The sequence below is a fragment of the Dermacentor andersoni genome, chromosome 11 (assembly GCF_023375885.2).
Source record: "Dermacentor andersoni chromosome 11, qqDerAnde1_hic_scaffold, whole genome shotgun sequence".
NCBI classification, from domain to species: Eukaryota; Metazoa; Arthropoda; class Arachnida; order Ixodida; family Ixodidae; genus Dermacentor; species Dermacentor andersoni.
Window position 1 is genome coordinate 82153860 of NC_092824.1, and position 21069 is coordinate 82174928.

The 21069-nt window shown below is 50.8% G+C and overlaps 1 protein-coding gene across 1 annotated transcript in view; it reads left to right on the plus strand.

The window, feature by feature from the left end:
- Positions 1 to 21069, plus strand: part of LOC126517948 (uncharacterized) — a 62749-nt gene that overhangs the window by 30712 nt on the left and 10968 nt on the right. The window contains exon 2 of the mRNA XM_050167778.3: positions 11870 to 12867. Coding sequence (XP_050023735.2) covers positions 11870 to 12784 — 915 coding nt within the window. The 3' untranslated portion in view covers positions 12785 to 12867. The remainder of the gene's footprint in view (positions 1 to 11869; positions 12868 to 21069) is intronic.

The window sequence follows — 21069 nt, forward strand, 5'->3', positions numbered from 1 at the left end:
GGCCGTTATAACTATTTTCACTTCTTCGTGCCATATCGTATAGACAGGCCAGCGAGGGGTCATTTGCGTCGATCTTTTCTATGTATTACGAAAAACCGAGGATCGAGCTCTGCGAAGCGTTGTTTGTGTACCTTATTGTGTCAGCCCTAACATTCGCGGAGGAACCGGCGTGGCGGCAGCGAGACAGCTGCCAGCACCGCGACGTGTGTACAGCGCTGGGTCGACAATGGCGCACGCCGCGGCTTGGCGAGACCCGCGTGCTCTGTTGGCCTTGCCAGCAAACAGTGCGCAAGGACCACTGCACGCTCGTGCGTTGCACACACTCACACACACACGCAGCCATGCTCCGGCTTGTCCCGGACGTCGATGTGCGTCTCCTGAGGCAGTACTCTGTCTCTGCGGGGAGTCCGTATTTGCTCTTCGTTCCGCTGCCGTCGCCGTCCTATAGGATGAAAGGGGGGGGGGGGGGGGGGGACCCCGCGATCGGCGTGCCCACGGACCGAAGAGAGAGCTCCACGCCAGCGGAACGGTCACGAAGTCAAACAGTGCCGCCGCCGATAGCAGGTTGCCTGCGGGGCTTGTTCGAGGACTAACTCGAAGCACGAGTGGTTATACGTGATCCTCTGTGGAGGGCGGCTTTCCTTGAGTCTCGCGCTACAGCTCTAAAAGAGATCACTTCCGAACGAGAGCGATTATAGACATAAGCATGCCGAGGATTATCGTCCGCCTTGTTGCTCTCAATTCGTTCTGGGGATCAGTCGAGGGCCGCGGCTCTGGTTGAGACATCTTGTGGGGCAGTAGTTAAACAATGTGGGGCAATCTGCAGGGCGTGATGCCGCTCCGATGCGGCGGTGTTGGTATGGCTGTATTCCTCTTGCTTGACGTGCGCAACTGATCTTGAGGGAGCGTGCATCGCCTGATTTGTACAAATCTTGCAGGTGAGAGTTTCACGGGGAAGGAATACTTAACTGAGGCCAACTTTACGTGCTACTGTTTCATTCATGAAAACGCAGCTTACAAGGATACGCCGTGTAAACCAAATTTTTTGCTCGCCGCCGATGTTGACAGGTGTCTCCACACCTTCCCCTTGAAGAAGCTGCCAGCACTCGCTGCCCTTACTGCACCTGCCGGTGTGCATTCCCTCCTTTGACTTACGGTTGCGAGGCCTCTTTGTATTTGCCTTGAGATTAAGTAGGCATGTGCGTCCGTGTCGCAGCCGGTTTATTGCTTTTGTCTACTATCCAGCAACCATGAATATTGTTTGCTCGCTTGGTGTTTTCGCAACCATGTCTGGTCGCTCAAACTTGTCCCTATCCCTTATGACCTCTCTCTCCCTCTGTCTTGCCGAATGGCCTGTCCCCATGGCGCCTACATCGGCTGGCATCGGCTTGCCTGATTGGTCCCTAAAAAAGCTTGTTCGTAACTTATGAAGAAGCGTACGCCTCCTTTCGCTCCGCGGACATGAGCCGCAGTATTTTGGGGAGTGAACAAAGAGGCAGTAGCGAGATAGCGCATCTTCGCCTTGGAAGACCAGGCTTTGTCAGACAAGCCGCAGCCCACCAGTATGACGTCACTTTCTATGGTTTGTTTATGACGAGTGTAATGTGTAGCTTGAAATCAATCTCAAGTAAAAAAAAAAGAAGGAAAAAAAAAACCTTTGCTGCCCAAGGTAACTACCGTAACTACCAATCGGCCCGTGCCTCTTCTGGAGCGTGCTCTACCTTCATCGTCGTCTCCATGGTGACCTTATGAGCCTGAATGCGAACATCTTCCTGACTTCGCTACGCCATCGTAGTCAGTGCGTCGTCTTCACACAGTATAGTGGTCGTACCGTAGTTGTCATTCCATCGTCGTTATTGTGTCGCTGCTGTTCCATAGCCGTCATTTCACCGTCGTCACTGTGCATGTTCGACTGGGGCTATTTACTATAGGAAATACTGTGTCCAACTTGGCCGCGTTCTTAATATACTTGCAGTTCGCTGACCAAAAGCGTAGGGAAAAAGCGTAGCAGGGGGCGGCAGAAAGTTAGGTGGGCGGATGAGATTAAGAAGTTTGCAGGGACAACATGGCCACAATTAGTACATGACCGGGGTAGTTGGAGAAGTATGGGAGAGGCCTTTGCCCTGCAGTGGGCGTAACCATGATGATGATGATGATGATGATGATGAAACAAAAGCAGCATTCCTCAGAAACACCAGTGCAAAGCTTCGCTTGCATCGATTCCCACAGCACGTGGGATCCGCTGCTTCAATTTTCTTTCCCCTTTTGCACATGGCTACCAAGCTTAGTGGCAGTTTCAAAATGTAGAAACAGCGATCGTTCAATGCCTTCGACATTGTCGTGGCCTCAGACGTCGCCTTGTCGCAATATGGAGATTACGCTCTTCTCTTTAAACACGTCGTCTCCTGCACAGTGCAAGAAAGTGTGGGACGGAAGATTGAGGACGCGAGATGCAGGAGGCAACGCGTACTAAAGGGTGGACGGGCCATCAATCAGGATTTGTCGACGCAGATGAGCTGAAGTAATGACCCTGCCAGAAAGATGCGAGCAGTGTCCCGTCAAAAGTTGTTCCGACGTCAGTCTGAGGGATACATTCATAACGCACAAACGGGATCTGTAGCGCGTAGTACTATACGCGTACGCTGGTATATGCATTGTTTGATAGCTATACGTATACAAATATTTTTAGCTCTCACAACGCTGCCTTTCGTTTTTGATGCTTGGGCGCGTGGCTTAATGCTGAGGACTTCGTATACGTGAACCCACTATTTGTAATATACGCATGGAAAGAGGGAGATTGCCTGAGGTGCGAGTGCTTCGACAGTGGCGTATATTCTCAACGAGAACGCGTTTAGTGCTCTCTGGCACCGTAACCTCCGAGGTTATGGTGCCATGCGGAGATCTCGGAGGACATGCTTGCACATAGGAGTTTCCTAAAGGAATTACTAGAGGGAACCCTGGCGCTAGTGCATATAGGTGCTGCATGAATGATGCTTTAGCCATCGTACGTACGATTAATACATGAATTTGCCCGAACCTTGTCCCTCCGGCTTGAAACGGTGCTGCGACAATGTAAGTTCATAATTTTTGGTAAATAGGGCGTTATAAGGGCAGCAATTTACAGTGATAATGCGTGTGTACCGAGGCTTGTCGTCTTTTCAGGCCCATAGAGGCAGATAATTCGTGGTAAATAAAGCCGAAGCGCCTCAAGCCGTAAGCACACCTGCCTCGGTCGCCCAGCGGCCCCGATGCTGGCCCCGAGGTCGCGGGTTCGATCCCAACCACGGCGAACGCACTTCGTTAGAAGGCGAAATCCGAACACGCTCGTGCCGTTAGATTTAGGGGTGCACGTTAAAGGGAAACCCAGATGGTCAAAATTAAACCGGAGTCCAGCCGCGCTACCGCGCGCGTTATAATCGTATCGTGGCTTTGGCAGGCAATACCTCGTAATTTAATCAAACTAATTTTTGTTTTAAAGCACAAGCACGAAACAGCGACGGGCCCCCACAAGATACCGGCAGCACAGCTACGTGATGCGGTATACGCAAATGGTAGTGAGCGTGCGGAAACTTGTTAACAATGCGATCGATGGTACGCAGTGAATCGCGGCAGTTCTAGGAAATAATTTAGCAGGGAACGCTGTGTTCTGGCAGCGGATCCCCCTCAAGGAGGATGAGCGTGGGACGCGCGAGTAAGCGACGCTCGCCTCGGCTTCAAAGGAAGCCACGCGAGGCAGCAGAAATAGAGGTGGGGGGGGGGGGGGGGGGGGGGGGGGCTGCGCTGGCCCTGTAGGTACACACGCATGCGCACGCACGAACGCGCAAGCTGCGCGCGCGTGCCCTGGCGCGTGTCCGCATGCCGTTGACGGCGGCGACATGCGGCGGCGTTGATCTGTGCGCAGCGCCTCACTTACAAGCAGGACGCCCCTGCGCGCCTCCATCCCGGACGAGAGACGCACGTATGCATACGCGCGGAATTGTTTCTTCCGAGAGCTTGCCCGCATTCTTCCGTCGAAATGTGGCACACGCGGATGACGGGATTATGGACGACGCTGCATTAACGCGACTCATTGCCTGCTTGAACGTAAAACTGGCAACCGCGAAGCGTCTTTCTTTTTTTCTTTTTTGGCGTAGTTCTATAACGTGCCGCGTTGGCGCGTACATTTCGCACGGTGCGACAACCGTGCTGTAATTTCCGGCCTATATGTGCTTCGCGCGCTTGTCGAATAAGGCGGACGCCTCATCTGTGTTCCAGTTTTAACGCGCGTTATGTTATTGCGCGTTGTGCATAGCCAGGCAACGCGGCTGCGGATGTGCGTTGGAAGCGCCTTTATTATACGTGCGGGTGTTGCTTAACGCCGTGAGTTTGTAGCTTACCTCCTTAAATGTACGAACAAACGACACCTCGAAAAAGAAAAAAAAGTATTGTTGGCCATGTAAGCCTGCTCCCGTCCGTTGTCACGTTGAAGAGGTTGGAAGTGTTAGAAGAAGCACGTGACCTTATAGCTGGTGTTGAGCCGATTCGTGGCACCGCAACTCCCTCGCAACCCCTCCTGACTTTTCCATTAGAGTAACGTTTCCGTTCCACGATGCGTCGTCGGGATCCAGTGTGCAGCTTGCCACTGGACCTTGCGTCGACGCTGCCGATTTCACCTGCGCAGAAGCGTCGCGAAACGGCTGCGGCAGTCTGTCTCCTCTGCCTGCCTGTGTGTGCGGGACGATGGGTGTGGTCCCGTCACGGAGGCCATTCAGGCGGAGCGTCGCCGCGCTCTCTTTTCTTTTGTCCCCGGCCACCGATCTGCTTTGTTCTGTCTACCCGCTCGGCTCTCTTCACCACGCGCCCAGGCCTTTCTCCGCCGCCGCCGCCGCCGCTGTAGCGGCTGACCCGGGAAGCGGTGCCCCCCCCACTGTCTCCTCTCGCGGAGACAGAAAGATGGACGGTACGACGCACCTATGCGCGTCCCGTAAAAATACGCAATGGGTTCTGTGCCGTCGCGAGCTGCAATCGGCCGTAGCGTCTGTATGCATGTGTGGGTACTGCGGCGCGTGGCAGAGTAGCAATGCGGGCTATCGTGCGGCTTTAGTATAGGAAGGGAGCCGAAGTGAGTATTTTTGGAAACTGACGAAGCTTGGTGGTTTTTCCATGCTGTGTGACGCTCCGAAGCAGAGATGGCTCGGATAAACTTACGTCACCTGGGCTTTTTTTAAAAAAATAATAATATTGAAATGAATATTAGGAGAATCTGGCGCTGTTGCGATTGTCAGCACGTCTCAAGTTCCGTGAGGTCAATCTCACAGCTGACTTCGCAATCTCACCGCCATGCGCCATCAAACTCGCTGCAAAAATGCACTGTGGTTCCACTTACGTTTTTTAACAAGACGCTCTTTTATGCGTCGAAGCACGAAAGTAACTGGGGCGTGCCCATGTATTTAGTTGCCCACTTGGCAATGAATATGTCGAAACTGGTGTCACCCTGGAGATTCATTTCAAGCGGGTACTTCGTGAAAACTTAGAAATTATCACCCCGTATATGAATGTCTATAGTTGAAATGTACTGGCAAAAAAAGAGAAGAAAAATCAGTTTTGTAATGTGTCTGCTACATATTTATGACGTAGCCGATTGTGTTAGAATTTGTTACTGTGCATAGCAGATTGACTTTGTTATTATGCATAACATTCATCAAACGTCGCAAAGAATTAAGAGCGCGTAGATTGTAAACATGATACAATATCTAATCAGCTTCCACTGACCTCTAAAGGTTAGGGTGAAGCGATGGATATTTTCGTTTTCTAAGAGGAAGGAACAGGGCCGGAGGTTGACGGTGCCTGGAAAATTATTCAGAGCACATAAACGTGTACACAACATCGCGGATGCAAAGGAAGTATAGATGAAGCCGGCTCCTGAAGGTCTTGTTTCTGATGTCCTTGCTCTGTCTGCCGTACAGCTTCTTAATATTTTTTTCTTTCGGTATAAAGCCGAAGTATGTGATGTCTTTCTCCTTCGTGGATATTGGCGCGTTAGCGCTGGGCGAATGATGCAGCAGCAATCACGTGAAGAAAACGTATAGTGCTGGTTATCCATTGTCGTCTTTCAGCGGCAATCCAAATTAGATGTGGCAACAGCTATCACGTCAGTATTCACTGGCGCTTTCGCACACCTGGCGAAACCCTCTATAGGCACAGAATAGTCTTCGCGTCGATCGACACTGACATCGGCCTGCACCACGGGAGGTATACCCCATTGTGCCGCCGTGGCATGAACTAGGAAAAGCGTAGGTATGCGCAGGGTAGGATTATATCCACTCTATATACAGGGCAGGTTAGGAAGCGGCTCGATTCATGTTACCCCTTCTACATGTAGGGATTCAAGTGACGCGTGAGAAAAAGTAATGAAGGGTTGGAACGGTACTTCCAGACGAGAGTCGAATTAATGTCGCGTTATGTCGCAAGACGCTCGGTGCAATGTGAGGGATGCGGAGACGGAGGGTTCCGGATCGATTTGGACTATCTGGCGTTTTGCAGCTTGCCTTAAAGAAGTCTCGGTACACAAGCGCTTCTGCATTGTGTCTTTGACGTAGAGAGATATAGAACAAGGAAGTATACACTGGGAGGTTGGCCAGACGGGTGTCCGGTTGGTTACTCTACGAGGGAGCAATCGTCACTTACAGCGCATACATATAGACGAGGGACACAAAAAAGGACGACGAAGACAAGCGCTTATTGTCTTCGTCGTCCTTTTTTGTTCCTCGTCTATGTATGCGCTGTAAGTGACGATTGATACCATGGAATACCAACTAGCCCGTAACGAAACCTTGCTTCTACGAGGGAAACGGGATGAGGGATTGAGATAAAGAAGGGGCAAGACAGAGGCAAAATAAGACACAGTCCACGTGCACATTCGGAATGCGGCCTCCGTGCGAGGGAGGAAATCTAACCTATGAATTCGTTCATTGATGCAGAAAGCCATAAACTGCCATAAAGCTGGCTGTCGCTGAATGAGTGCGTTGATCGACCGATAGCGAATGCTTTGCACTTACAGCTGTCTTACGTAATACCTTTGTCCTCCTAATAGCACGCATAGATGCAAGCGTTCAAGCATTTTTTTTTATACGCAGAGAAGTATGGTTTTGGTCAAGGTAATATGGATTCACCAGTCTTCTGTCTAATTACAAGACGCACTGTCAGAGTTATCTTTCGTCTCGTATCGGCGCTATCTACGAGATTAGTACCGCATCTACTTGTTGTGTTTCACAGTCTGAGAGCCGTAACGTGCATGGTAAACGTTCAGCTATGCGCGCCCCAGAACTGAATTATACATAGCACTAAATGTTTCTATCCCTCTGACCTCTGCCGCAAAGTGAGTGCGCGCTGATGCTAAAATTAACTGCTGCGTGCTCACGGCTTGAGAGCACCGGTGTTGAAGTCTGATATCTAGTGTTGCGATCTCGGAAACTGAGAGCGTAGATTTAAGACGGTTTCTCACTTCCACACGTGTCATCTATGAGCTGGACCTAGATAATATGTAGCTGTATCGCGTCACTTTCCCGCAGACGTTTGCTGCCTTAGGAACTCGAGGTCTTGGTGTTAGCATTTCATAAGTGTACGACCTCGGTTGCGCACATTGCCGTGCCGCTTGGCAGTGTGAGAACCGCGACGTTGGTGAGCTTCATTTATGCGCATGTTACACAGCAGCATGTCATGTTGTACCGCTCAAGGTTCGCCACTGGGTATACGCGAGGTTACTCGAGAGATGCGTCTTCTGCGCACGCTGTGCTGCAGCGCAATCAGTATAGCAGTGCTTCACATTTACGCACGGACTCTGTCGATGCATCTATATGTAGCGACTGTATACGTAGTGGTTGCACTTATCATTCCTGTTTGTGATCAGTACAGCCACTGCAGTTGCTATGGACACAAACAAACATGCCATCAGCGCCCGTAAACTTATATCTGGGCGCCTTTAGAGGGTGATAGGTGTGGAAACACGCATTGTTCGTTTCGCATTTGCGAAGAGAAGGTATCGAACTTGAGCTGCATCGCTTGAGGTCTGGTCGCGGGCTGGGAACTATACCGCCGAATAAACGCCTCCATGGTAATATGCGGGGTTTCTCCGCTCAAGCATGTCGTCCTCGGTCAGTACTGCGGAATCATTGCTCGCCGTACAACGAGCACTTCCGCCTATAAAGCGCATACATACACAGACACCAGGGCATGCAGGAGCACCTTATACACCTTACATTCAAGTTGACGGGAGCGCAGTATACAGCCGTTTGCAGTTCGCCACTATACCTACAGCGAACGCTAGGCCACAAATAAACGCATCCTGATTGGTTATAGACACGCCATCGGGATGTAGAACATCACTACCCTCGAGACGAAGGGGTGAAGTAAGATCGCGGAGTATTTTAGTACGAACGCTCGCCCGTCATTCTCCTTTATGGAGGTGTGGTCTCCATCTTTCTGGGACGTTGCGCTCATAGAGTGGCGGTTGCCTATTTCTCGCTTCCCTAGCGCAGTAGCTAAACGTTTGAAACCGTGCGTATATATACAGTGCCACCCGCCTGCTCGTATTCTGTCTCAACTTCCCACTTCTCCCGCTCATTTCGTCGACGGGTCACATCTTAACGCGGCAGTCGCATTGCGGGGTCATACTTCAGTCACGTGCCCGTCTTTAATGACAGCGACTCGGGAAGAATGCCTGCACGTGAAGAGGCAAATGGAACCAAGAAAAGAAAGAAAGAAAGAGAGAAAGAAAGAGAAAAAGAAATAAGGAGCCGTTTGTCGGCGCTATCATGATGCTCAGCTGTGCTCATTCTCGACCAGTGACTCGGGCGGTCTCCACCCGACTTGTGTGGTTACCACGATATGTATTTTTTTCTTCTTCATTTTAAGCGTACATATTCACGGATGCCCGCGGCGCCCTCGGAATGATGAACTTTGAAGTTTTGGCTCGTTTCCTATTGTCATCACGATCCGTCCCTCCCGTCTCTCCGTATAATCGCCCGCCTATGTGGCCCACCAGTATCGCTAAATTTGGACCGCCACGGGGGGGAAGAGCGGGGGGGGGGGAGGGCAGGTTTCGGGGGTTTGGGGGGTTTTCAAGCCGCGCGCTCCTCACGCCGACGAGACGGGCGTTGACTAGTTTTCATCGCCGAGCGTCGGCGACGGCTTCTCCGCGTTACACCCTTCGGCAGATGAGACCCCAAACGATACTTGGTCTCTTATGGAGGAAGGAGAAGGGGGGGGGGGGCGAGCTGGCGCGACATTAGGCCATTTTAATGTTCACCCACCCCCGTGGCTAAGAAGAAGTTCATCTTTTGTGCTGGCGCCGCGCGGGCATGCGAATTGCGCGCGTCTCTGTGTGTGTGCCTGTGTGTGTGTGTGTGTGTGTGCGTGTGTGTGTGTGTGTGTGTGTTATACTTGCGTATACGGAGTTGGCGAGTGGGGCTCGCGGCATTGCCCCTGGCGGCGCTGGATTCTCCGGCTCGTCTGTGCGCTTTTTCCTTCTCGGAACTTGAGCGCTTGTGCGTTGTTGCAGATCGACCGAACCCTGACGACGGTGGTGGTGGTGGTGCGGTTTTGTAGTTCTGCCGAGAGTGCGGCATACACTAAATGCGCGCGCGCGCGCGCGACGACGGCGCGCATTTTGGAAGGGACGCGTCCTTTTGTTAAATGCGAACTCGTCCGCTGCCACGCCCGAGGAGAGACAGGGAAAGAGGAAGAAAAAAAAAAAAAGTATATATCTGTGTACCGGGAGTTCGCGTCTTCGCGCGTCTCGAATGATCCGGTTTCGGAGACAGTGAGGATTTGGCACGTGCGTGGTCGCTTGTGCCGCTGCTGCCACCGGGCTCGAGAAAGCACGATCAGTTGCCCCTCCCTGCAGGGCGTGATTATATATATATATATATATATATATATATAGTGAGCACAAACTGTGTAGTTCATCATCGTCTACATATATATGTACCCATCCTCATAATCGTCAGCATCGTTTTATCTGGTTGGTACTGGCTGAATTGCGTTGAAATACAAGGGCTATATATATATATATATATATATATATATATATATATATATATGAATTAGCGCGACAATGAAAAGGAAGAACAAGAAGACGAGAGGAACTATCATCAAGTTTTAGTGATGGCTTACTTCCGTTACTACACTCTGGGGCTTTCAGGGTACAGTAAGTTTCTGCATGCACAAGTACCGTCTGCTTTGCCGACAGCTGTTGACCTGTGCTTGTCAGGAACTCCACTGCTCACCCGACTTTTCGTCCTGGTTATTGCACGTGGATGGATGCCCACTTGATCTCACTACAACTGCATCGACGAGTCTATTGACGTGATGTTTCAGCCCGGTAGCGGATAAAACGTCTTCCCCAAGCGAACTAACGAGGGGGACCCGCTAGTTTGTGCTTCCTTTACGATAGCCAAATCGCTGGCACTCTGTTGCAAGACTCAGTATGCTGATGGTGATGGTGGAATGTACAGCCACGTTTAGGGGGTTAATACACAGTGCACTCAATCGATGTGGCAGATTCTCAATCTGCTTTATTTATTAATCGATTTTTTTTTAACGCTCAGACGACCTAATCTTTTCGGCCCATATGAAGGCCGGTGAATAACCTCTCATGCACTGAACTATCGGTATTTGTTTGACACGTATTATCGACACGCAACAAAGTAGTCTTGCTGTAGGACTGGCTTGAGTAAGATTGGATTACCTGTAGCGGTAAGCATACCTTGCGACGTCGCAATGGGGATATAGGGAGCTTGCAAAAATGTTTTTTTCTTTTTTTTGCTTTTCGTTATTCTGTGACGTCGCTACAACGCATGTACGATAGCCACTGAGCAACCCGTGTTATACCGACGTCTGTATACTAAACCAGTTGCTGCTATATAATTGTGTACACCTACGTTAAGGGATAAGAAAAGAGCAGATTGGGTGAGGCAACAAACGCGGGTAAACGACATCTTAGTTGAAATCAAGAAAAAGAAATGGGCATGGGCCGGACATGTAATGAGGAGGGAAGATAACCGATGGTCACTAAGAGTTACGGACTGGATTCCAAGGGAAGGGAAGCGTAGCAGGGGGCGGCAGAAAGTTAGGTGGGCGGATGACATTAAGACGTTTGCAGGGACAACATGGCCACAATTAGTTCATGACCGGGGTAGTTGGAGAAGTATGGGAGAGGCCTTTGCCGTGCAGTGGGCGTAACTAGGCTGATGATGATGATGATTATAATAAGGCTTTCGCTAGTCGTGCGTGTGTGTGGTTAGTCGACAGTTTGTCGCTTTCCTCGTCGAGGTATCTAAGAACGAATTCTGTGTTCGTCAAAAACCATTCTCCTCTTAGCGCAAACGTTTTCTTTTCATCCTAATTCTGGCTGGGTCATCACATTCATATGTACTCGTTTGCCCTGTTATATTATACACCAGGCAAGACATTATAGAGCTCTTCTATCCATTCAGTGGCATGCTATGATTCCGCACATCCAATGAGTCCCGTTCTTAGATCACTAGTCCTTTGTCGGTACCTATCGATCTTCAAGGAAGAGCCACATCTTTCTTGGTTTGGAGATGTTCATTCTCTTTCCCACCCTCGAAGAATGAGAGGCCCACAATGCAGCACCTATTCTGAGTTACTACCGCAGTTTTTTTCTAGATCTTGGAGAAGCGTCACGTCCTGCATCGAATTTCTCATGTTCTGTCGTTACAGCAGATTCTCACATAGCCGCAAGAAGCGCAGAATCCTCTTTTCCAGTTTTAGCATCTCAATACTGTTGTTGCAAAGTGTAAATCATCCCAATCGCGCCCAGTTCTTTAGCCATTCTCACGCATAGTTATACTTTCTTGCCGCTTCGCAGATGTGGCAGGACATCGAGAGCGTCCTGCTCGGCGACATGGCTCCTGGCTTCAGCCCCGAGCCCCGCGGCCCGAGCCCTCTTCCCCCTCGGCGACCGCCCCTACCTCCGCCCTCGGCGCCGGGGCCCGGCTACCACCACCACGGTGGAGGTGGCGGAGGCCCCGGTCAGCACCACCTCGCCGGCGCCGCCGCTTTCACGGCGCCGCCTCGATCCGATCTCCTCGAAGACCTCGGCCTCACCGTGGCCGACCCGAAGCACCCTTACGCAGGCGGGGGCACGGACTCGCCGGCGTCCTCCATACCTCCGCCGCCCGCCTACCCGGCGCCCTACGCCTGGCCCGCGCCGTCCAAGTGCTCGGGCTACCTTGCGGCAGCGCGGTGTCCCTACCCTCCCCAGTGGTGCGGTTCCATGCCGGACTCGTCCCGCTACGGCCCTCCGTGCGGCACTCCCCTGAGGCCGTCCCCGGCCATCGGGTCCTGCTTCGGGCAGGGCAGGGTACCGTCGCCGTCGCCGTCGCCCTCTCCGCTCCAGCACGACGGCCTGGTGGTGCCTCCGCCCTCCCTCTACCCTGGTCCCAGCGTGGTGCCCGCGGCCCCGGCGCCCAAACCCCGCCGGGGCCGCCGGTCGCGCGGCCCCAAGAAGGTGACCGTGCACACCTGTTCCTACCCGGGCTGCTCGAAGACGTACTCCAAGAGTTCGCACCTCAAGGCGCACCTGCGCACTCACACGGGCGAGAAGCCTTACCAGTGCAACTGGAAAGGGTGCGGCTGGAAGTTTGCTCGCTCGGACGAACTGACGCGTCACTACCGCAAGCACACGGGCGACCGGCCGTTCCAGTGCCGCCTGTGCGACAGGGCCTTCTCCCGGTCAGACCACCTCTCGCTGCACATGAAGAGGCACGCCGAGGTGATCTGATGAGTGCCGCTCGGTGGTGCTCCGGTTCGCCGAGGCGGTGGTGATGTGTACGATACTCCTGCGTACGTCTCGACTCCTCCGAGGTGAGTACGCGCCACTGGCGCTCGCAGAGCATCCCCGTGTTCGGTAGCGCGTCTCGAAGTGTAATGCGGTGCGCGCGCCCGGCTGACCCGAGATGGCTGGCTCTGTCAGCCGAGGACTCTGCCGGGCCGCAGAAGGCAGAGCGCGAGAGATCTCAGCGCGCGCATGGCTTCGCTTTTCACTTTCGGAACATTCGCGCCGGATGTATCCCAGGAAATTCCTGAGCTCTGCCTCGCGCTCTGCGTAGAAAATTTTGCCATCTCAACCGCCTGGTCCTTTTGGGCCTTTTATCGTACTGTACCTTTCCATGTCCTTATTCACTGATTTTGTGGTATCTATATGGTGCGTACTTGCGGCATGTTTATTATTCTGTGTTTTTAAACAAATAATTTGTGGGCGCACATACCGTTCTTTGTCTGCGAACTTGTTGCTTATCGTAGATGGCAGAGTTTAAGTGGTGCTAGCCTTTTCTATCTCTCTCTCTCTTTGATATGATGACATTTACGTTCGTAAGTCAACTCCGTAGTGCAATGATCTCCGTGTACTAACAAATAGTACCTTTCCGAGGGCACTGTTATTGATTTTAGTTTTCAAGTGTACTTTTTGTATTGACATTTCCACTGTGGCGTGCTATAGCGTTGTGCGAACAATGCTTTTCTTACATTGATGCTCTTTTCTTTGCTTGTTGAATAGCGCTTGTTGAACGTTCATGTAAACGAAGTTTCCCCCTTAGCCAGTGTCTTTGTGAACGCATGTAAAGTATAAATAAATAAATAAATAAATAAATAAATAAATAAATAAATAAATAAATAAATAAATAAATAAATAAATAACATGGGCCGTAAGCAGACATGCGGAAACGGGTCTAGCATTTTTCTATTCGGTGCAATTTTCGGTGTTTCGTGCACAACTTAGCGCTCGATCGAGCCCCGAGATTGCGGCACGCCGCAAGCAATGGCATGCAAACTCCCGCAGCAGAACACGAAATTTTATCATACCGCAAATAAATCTTTCTGTACGCTTGCTGCGCCTTAGCTGAAATATCCATCGTGTGTTTGTTTGCACATTTCAGTGACACTTCGCCTTGAATATTTGCCTTCGGACTGGCAAACATAATCCAGCGAGTTAGGTTTGCCCATTTGCTGACAAAGCCAACGCTATAGGTACATAGACAGGTACAAATGCTTTCTTTCTGTGTGCCAGTACAATCACTTCGAATACTTTCGCCTGTTAACTTATGCTCATGGGAACGCGCGTAACAATTATTCGTGCCAGTAAACGGGGTTCGAAATTTGAGAATCAAATGGCAAAGTGACTCCCATTACAGTTGGTGACATAGCACGACGAAGTGTTACTGTGTTGTTTGCCGGCGCAAAAGTAGGTAATAAAAAAAAGAACACTAAATAATATCCTGGGGTGTACGCGCAACAAACGCGTTATGATTATGAGGCACCCTGTAGTGGGGGGAATCCAGTTTAATTGTGCCCACCTGCAGTTTTCTAACGGGCACTTAAATCTAAAGTACACGATCGATTGCGGCAGGTTTCTAGTGGCGGATTATGCGGTCTTGCTTAATTCACAATCAATCACGACGGCGAAACGCACAGATGAAAGCAGGCGCCCACACCACACCAGCATGCAGGCGACTTGTTCAAAGCTTTGAAACCGGCTCACAAAGCGATAAACATACATACAGCCCGCCAAATTTGTAGCATAGTGCTTCTCCAACACATGGCAAAGTATTACACAGGTATTCCACTTCGTCATGCCCACGTGAATGTAGTTGTAGTATGTGGGTAGAAAAAAAGAAAATGTACTTGAGAATAAATTGGCGCAACCACGCACGTTGTCCCTCGTAAACCTTCATCCGTTATTTCCAAATCCGGTATCTCCGGTAAGGGATCATATTTAACGGCGTAAAATAATTCTTTTTTTTCTCGCCTCATCTAAGCAGCAGCAACGGTACCGGAGCGCCCGGAAGCCTGCTCGACGCACGAAAACTCTCGGTCGCGAGCGCCGCGGTGCGCAGCAGGAGCCGGCCGCGCCCATCTCTGAGGTTATACGCCTTCTCCGTGCAAATGAGATGTACCGGAGCAAAACCTGCCCGCGCGCGCAATCTCGTAGGCCATGCATTGACACTCCGCGGCAATACTTGAGAAGCATAGCGTCTTCGCGAGTCAAAGGGCGGCACTATATGCTCGACTCGGCGGAATGGAAGAAGAGCTTCGAGGGTCCATGGCCAGCTTTATCGCCGAATGCGTTGCCTTTAGTTTTGGGGCTTCCTAGCTGGATGAAGCTTTGATGTTCTGGCGCTTGACTCGTTATGTACTGCAACAGCAGTTTGCGCAGACTTGAACGATCGACAGCGTGTGTGCGCCTTGCGCCATACGTGCTTCGTATCAGCAGACCTGGCAAAATGAACGAGTAGCAAATATAACATAAGTAAAAAAAAAGGAATGAAACAACAAAGATAATAAAGCCAATAACACGTGACAAAAGAGGTTGCGTTCGCACAGTTTGACAGAAGCAGTGCGAACCTACGGGAAAGCGGACCAATGACATCGCGGTGGTCGCAGGGCCAGCTGCGTTCCGGTGTAGCTGCGGTTAAAATGAAATCAAGAGAATGCGGAAATTTGTTTTACGGAACTGTAGAGGGTCAGCCTGACGTCAACTCGTTCTGCGCCAGGTTGAAGGGAAGGGCAAAAAAATCAAGTCAGATAATTGACATAGACAGTAATCAAAACTGCGAGCTCGCGTTCAGCATCCGAACGACATAACGCCGTTCCATCGCGCCGAGTGCCATTAATGACTAGGGCCAGTATAGTCTATACGGATTCCTTCAACTCGATTCTATTCTTTTCGTGTCATCCACCGTTGACGGCTGACGTAACGTGGGCGGAACGCCACTCGGGCCCCTGACAAGGCGCGAAAATGAATAACGCTGAAACATAATCGTTAAGTTATCCCGACTTGGTTATCAAAATGTTCGCCCAGCCAGATTTACCGTTACCGTTGAGCTGCTGAGATTCCCATCCTCTTTAACTGATGCCACAATTGCTCCCATCGTGCTTTAGAGTTCCTTGGCACAAGACCGATTCTTTGCATATAGTACTACATCATTTGCGTCGTAATCGTCACCACCCTATTTTCGGTCTTCTGTGGGACGAAGGAGTCTCCCAACAATCGCCAATTATCGCCTGTCCGACGTTAGACGACTTTATCTTATACACGCAAATTTCGTTGCCTCACAGATTGCCCAATCCTTGGCCTAATAATGGGGAGAAAGAATGGAGGTCAAAATACCAGTTCCACCTAGCTATAGTTCCCGTTTGACCGATGGGCTTGGAGAGGGGCTATAGAACGATCACTCATACCTGGAAGCTCACAGTTTAACCTTTCCGCTATGGCAATCCTTTTGTCCTGAGCTACATTGAGAGAAAAAAAAATATTTTTCTCCTTTTTGGCATCGCTTTTGAAGTTTTATTGCGAACATCTGTCTATGCCAAGTCACAATTTCTGAATTGGCGAGCGCGCAGTACCGCATGAAATAAATCGCACACTGTCCGGAACTCGAGCAAGGATGCGCCACTTCGCGGATGAACGTTCTGCTTTCAAGCCAATTATGCAACTCGGGAAGCAACCCATCACAAGTTAGCATAGGTAGCTGTCACATCGCCTGCGAAATCTCTGACGTGGCGCATTGCTACATACCGGAAATATTCGAGGTACACGCTAAAAAAAAAATGATTTTAAAGCCATATAGGTTTACGAGCCGCACGATGTATGGTAGATGCCAGCGACGTGCTTATACACGTCAAAGGATTGTGCAGAAAGGCGCTCGAACCGTACTGCCTTCATCACCGTGACCTAGCAATGCCGTTTATAAAGTAAGTAAGCGTGAGGATGTCAAAGCGTCGTAGTCGGGGTACAGCTGGTTAACCAGTGTTGATGCTGAATCCATTCGTCTGGGCCCATTCACGTGTTTGACGGGCACAACGGGCCTCGGTCGGTATAGCCATAATGTAGAGCGTATGGCTCCTGCTATGGAGCAGTCTAGGTCTCCCAGGCAGTTGTAAGGAGGGGGGGGGGGGGGGGGGCTGATGTCTGAGCGATTAAAAAATAAATGTGCTAGAACCACCGAAGATGAGTGTCAATGTAAGCGAATATCCCAACGCTTCTAGGAAACTAGCCACTTTCGTGATGAAATGATGCCTTGAAGGCGTATTTTGCTGCAGAGAGGGTAGTGAAGATAGGCGGCGTTTTATCACCTGAAATTTCGGCCAAAGGACGAAGCATAGAGAGCGACAGGCAGGTTTAGCGCTGCGCTGGAACTCTCTCAGACGGTGTGCTAACTATACGCGAGTCGTTGAAACCCTCTACAATATCCCTGCTCGCGTTCCAAGCATGGTCGTGAATATATTACTCGAAGCTGTAATTACGGGGAAACGGGTGTCTACATAAGCAGAAACGTTAATAGTGGCTGACTACGCAGGGGAAAGTAGTTCTTACGGAAGGCCGACATTGCAATACAAAGAGAATGGAGGGAGGAAAGTTCACTTTACTGCCCTACACGTGGGGTGGGGGGATGGAGGAGTGAAAGAAACAAAAGACACGAGTCTTGATCGCACGTGCACCGAGGTGATTCTAGCACGTCTAAAGTCGGGCGCTCAAGTCTTTCGCCTTCACTGCGCCTGCCGTCCGTCGCACATGCGCAGTAGCTCTGGGAGCTTCGATGTGTTCTGTCCAAACATTTCCGCGTTCCTTTGCGCAAACGCATGAATTGAAAAGTCTTAACGAAGAATTCCACTGGCAGCAATGCTTCGTAATTTCATCGACGTAAACTAATGACTGGCGCCAACCGATACGATCATATATTCCAAGAAACTGTGCAGGTACCATTGTCGATTATTGTCCTTGCAAACGAATAGCCGAGCGTTTGAAAACTATTCGTTTACATAAAGAAAAGGATGCGCTTGGAGGCGCGTGTTTGTTACAGTGAGATATTACGTATAGTGAAAGAGTAGTTATAACCAGCACATCTGTACTGACTGGATATAACATAAAAGGCAATTCGTCACATGTGTGTTATCCCAAGCGGCGCGAGCTTGAAGGCGACTGCCGTTCTCCTCTCCCGCAGCTGTCAGAGGGGGGAGAGGGCGGTGGGAGAAAAGGAGGGTTGTCCTTCTCGAGCGAAACCTCAAAGGAGTCGTGCGGCAGCATGCGCGTCTCAAAGAGCTATGATAGTTTGCGTTCGGCGACCAACGCGCCCGTATACCATCGGCGCAGAAAGAAGTCTGCCGTAACGTGCGGAGAAGAGAGTACTCCGGGGCATTTCGACAAGCTCCTTTATGCCGTTTAGAATGTGCAGCGCTAGTATGCTAAGTTAGCGTGATAAATGATTTCGCAGCTATGGAGAAACAATTTAAGGCGATCGCCCGGTAGGCAGTGCGGCCTTTGACTTGGCCTTGGACTCATGCTGGCGAACACAGTTTACAGATAATGCTTGCGGGCTTACTCGATGACTATTATCCAATGAATATTTACATATTTCTGGAGGCAGGGTTCTTGTTTTTTGTAGCGGAATCGGTGATTGGCGAATGATGTCTACGTAGTAAAATTTCGAGAAACGCTCATACCTCAATTTACTGCCTGTATACCTTAGTTTACTGCCTTTAGAATAGCGTGGTCTCCCAGCTGACGTGTCCGTGTTCATATATAGCTGACCCCTAACTTTCTAGAGGTATTAGGACGGTCGTGCCTTTAATCGGTGACAACCTAAGGGTTACAAGGTCACGTGTGTACTCTCCAACTAAAAGAAAATTTGCATAGACGCACCATCCAATTAGATTCACTTATTCACTTGAGATCACGTGGTTTCGTGTGTTTTAAATAACTGTTTTTTTCCGTACAAATTGGTTATTGTGTAACTGGTTTCAGTATGAAGCCTGAAAGTCTAGCCACACCTTGTAGGGGATCCTGATGTCAACACTCAGCCAAATGTAATGTTTTAGCTGGAAACAACGAGCTTTGATTTTCTAATTAGCCTGGCATTTACATTAGCCGACACAAGTCATTAAGCAGTCAGCGGACTCCAGCTGGTTCAGCTCCCTTTCAGAGGCGAAGAGCAGGTGCGCTGCGTTTTCGTGGGCGGAGCATCTATGTATTCTTAGGTTGTCACCGATTATAGCTATAATTCATGTGCTTATGTGTAGGGATTCTTTAGAGACACTTGATGAAGAGCGCGTCTGAGCCGTCGCCGCCTCGGTGTCACGGTATCGATGGTGCATGCACGGCCCACACGTGAGTCTAGATTATCTTAAAAAAACAAAACAGAAAAAAGAAACAGACAAATCGAAGGGCAGCCTCCTGCTATATACTGGCTTGGGTGCTGTGTGCAGATCCACTACCAGTCGTACTTAGTAACCTTGTGCATGTACCACACTGTTGTGTACCAACGTGTACCAACAATGTACCAACGGTCTGAACTGTGTAAGGAGGGTAAACTTCAAGGTGCGATCAGCTGACGGTCTTCCATCGGCCTCATCTCGCGCGCCATGGACGTGCGACGCCTGCAATCCCGCTGGCGACGGCACTCATCCGCTCGTCACACTATAGCGTTGTGGGCCGATAGTTGTCGTGTTGTGGGCTGATTAGCAGTGTGGGTACTGTCTCTGCGGAGCAGCCGCAATTTTTTCGCCCACTGCATCGAGCCAACGTGCCGCCTCCGCGTATTGCTAAAGCAGTCCGAAAAACAAACTTCAGAGGGAACCCTGTTGTCGCTTTCAATGCTTCGTCCTTCGATCCACACGCCATTTTTTTTATGGCGATAGCAATTATATACGCCCATTCGAGGTGCGCTCGCATCGCTGCCGTCGTCTTGCTGTCGCGGTATCGACGGCGCATGCGCAGCGCCTGCAAGTGCGTCGAGGGTTAGAAGGTCGTAGGACATCGCGCGCTGAGTTCACAGGAGGGTTTTCGAATGTCGATCCAGCGCTTATGAACGTCCGCCGATCTTCAATGTCGCGAGCTCGAACCTAAGCAACGAGCGCTAGGCACGAAATGCCTCCGCGGGCGTTGGAAAAGGCACGCCGTCATTGGCCTGCACGTCGTGTACGTTCAAAGCTTCGGGAGGCCGGTCCCCGCGGCGCAGGCCCAAAGCAGGGTTCGCGCCCCGGTTCTCGCGGTTGTCAACACAGAGCGAAGAGCTTGGCGAGAAGCCGCGGCCACGGGAAACAAAGGAAATCTGGTCCGCGCCGTTCCGCGATGCGCATGCGCATTTGGGTGCGGTCGATGCGGGAAGGCGTGTCCCGCGACACACGCATTTGTGCTCCCCCCTCGCTCTCCCCCACCCTCCCCCTTCCCGGTCCTGCCTCCGTGGTTCCCCACGCACCAGACGTCGTCAAGCAGCAGCTCCGCTGCAGCACGCTGACGTCGCGCCGGCAACCAATACGCCCTCGTTAGGGGTAATCGAATTAGGTCGCAATCGATAGCGGCCCGCCGTTGAAGGGCGGGGATATCGGTAGTCTGGAATCGGGCTTGGTTGCACCCCGCGGTGCTATCTCATTTTTATATTGTAGCTAATTGCCATGGGCGTAATGAATGAACGGATCGATTTCGAGATAACTTGACTGAAACGTGGCCTTTTAATATCTCTTGTACACGGGACAGCTTTCTCCCTCTATAGCAAACAGAATAACGTTGTAATGAGATTGTGTCTGTTGCTTATACGAAGGTTTTATCGCGATAGCCATAAAACCTCAGTGCCTGTTTGATCTAAAGGTTTTTTACGCGATTGGCCCCTTTTGAATGGAATGTCCGCGCCAAAATCTTTGTGTACGCACTCTAAGAGTGACAAAGCTGTACAGCCGGGCATTCTCGCAGATACTGACTGATCGGAGCTATGGTAGACTCCGCAAAGATACGGATTAATTTTGACTGTCGTGGCTTTGTAATGAAGACCGAATGTTCGCTTGCTTTGTAGTTCCTTTATCGACTCGGCCTACGATCGCTTTTGCGTTCTGCGCCTATCGCACTGCTGCCTCCGCGGCCGGCACTCGAACGAGCGACCTCGAGCGCAGCAACACAATTGGTGTATAGGGCTACCTTGGCACGGCTACCGCTGTGGAAGGACTAAGAAAAAAAGAGATCTACAGGGACTCGGACACGTCGGCAGTTGTAGGCATGCGTGCTCAAAGGTTACATCG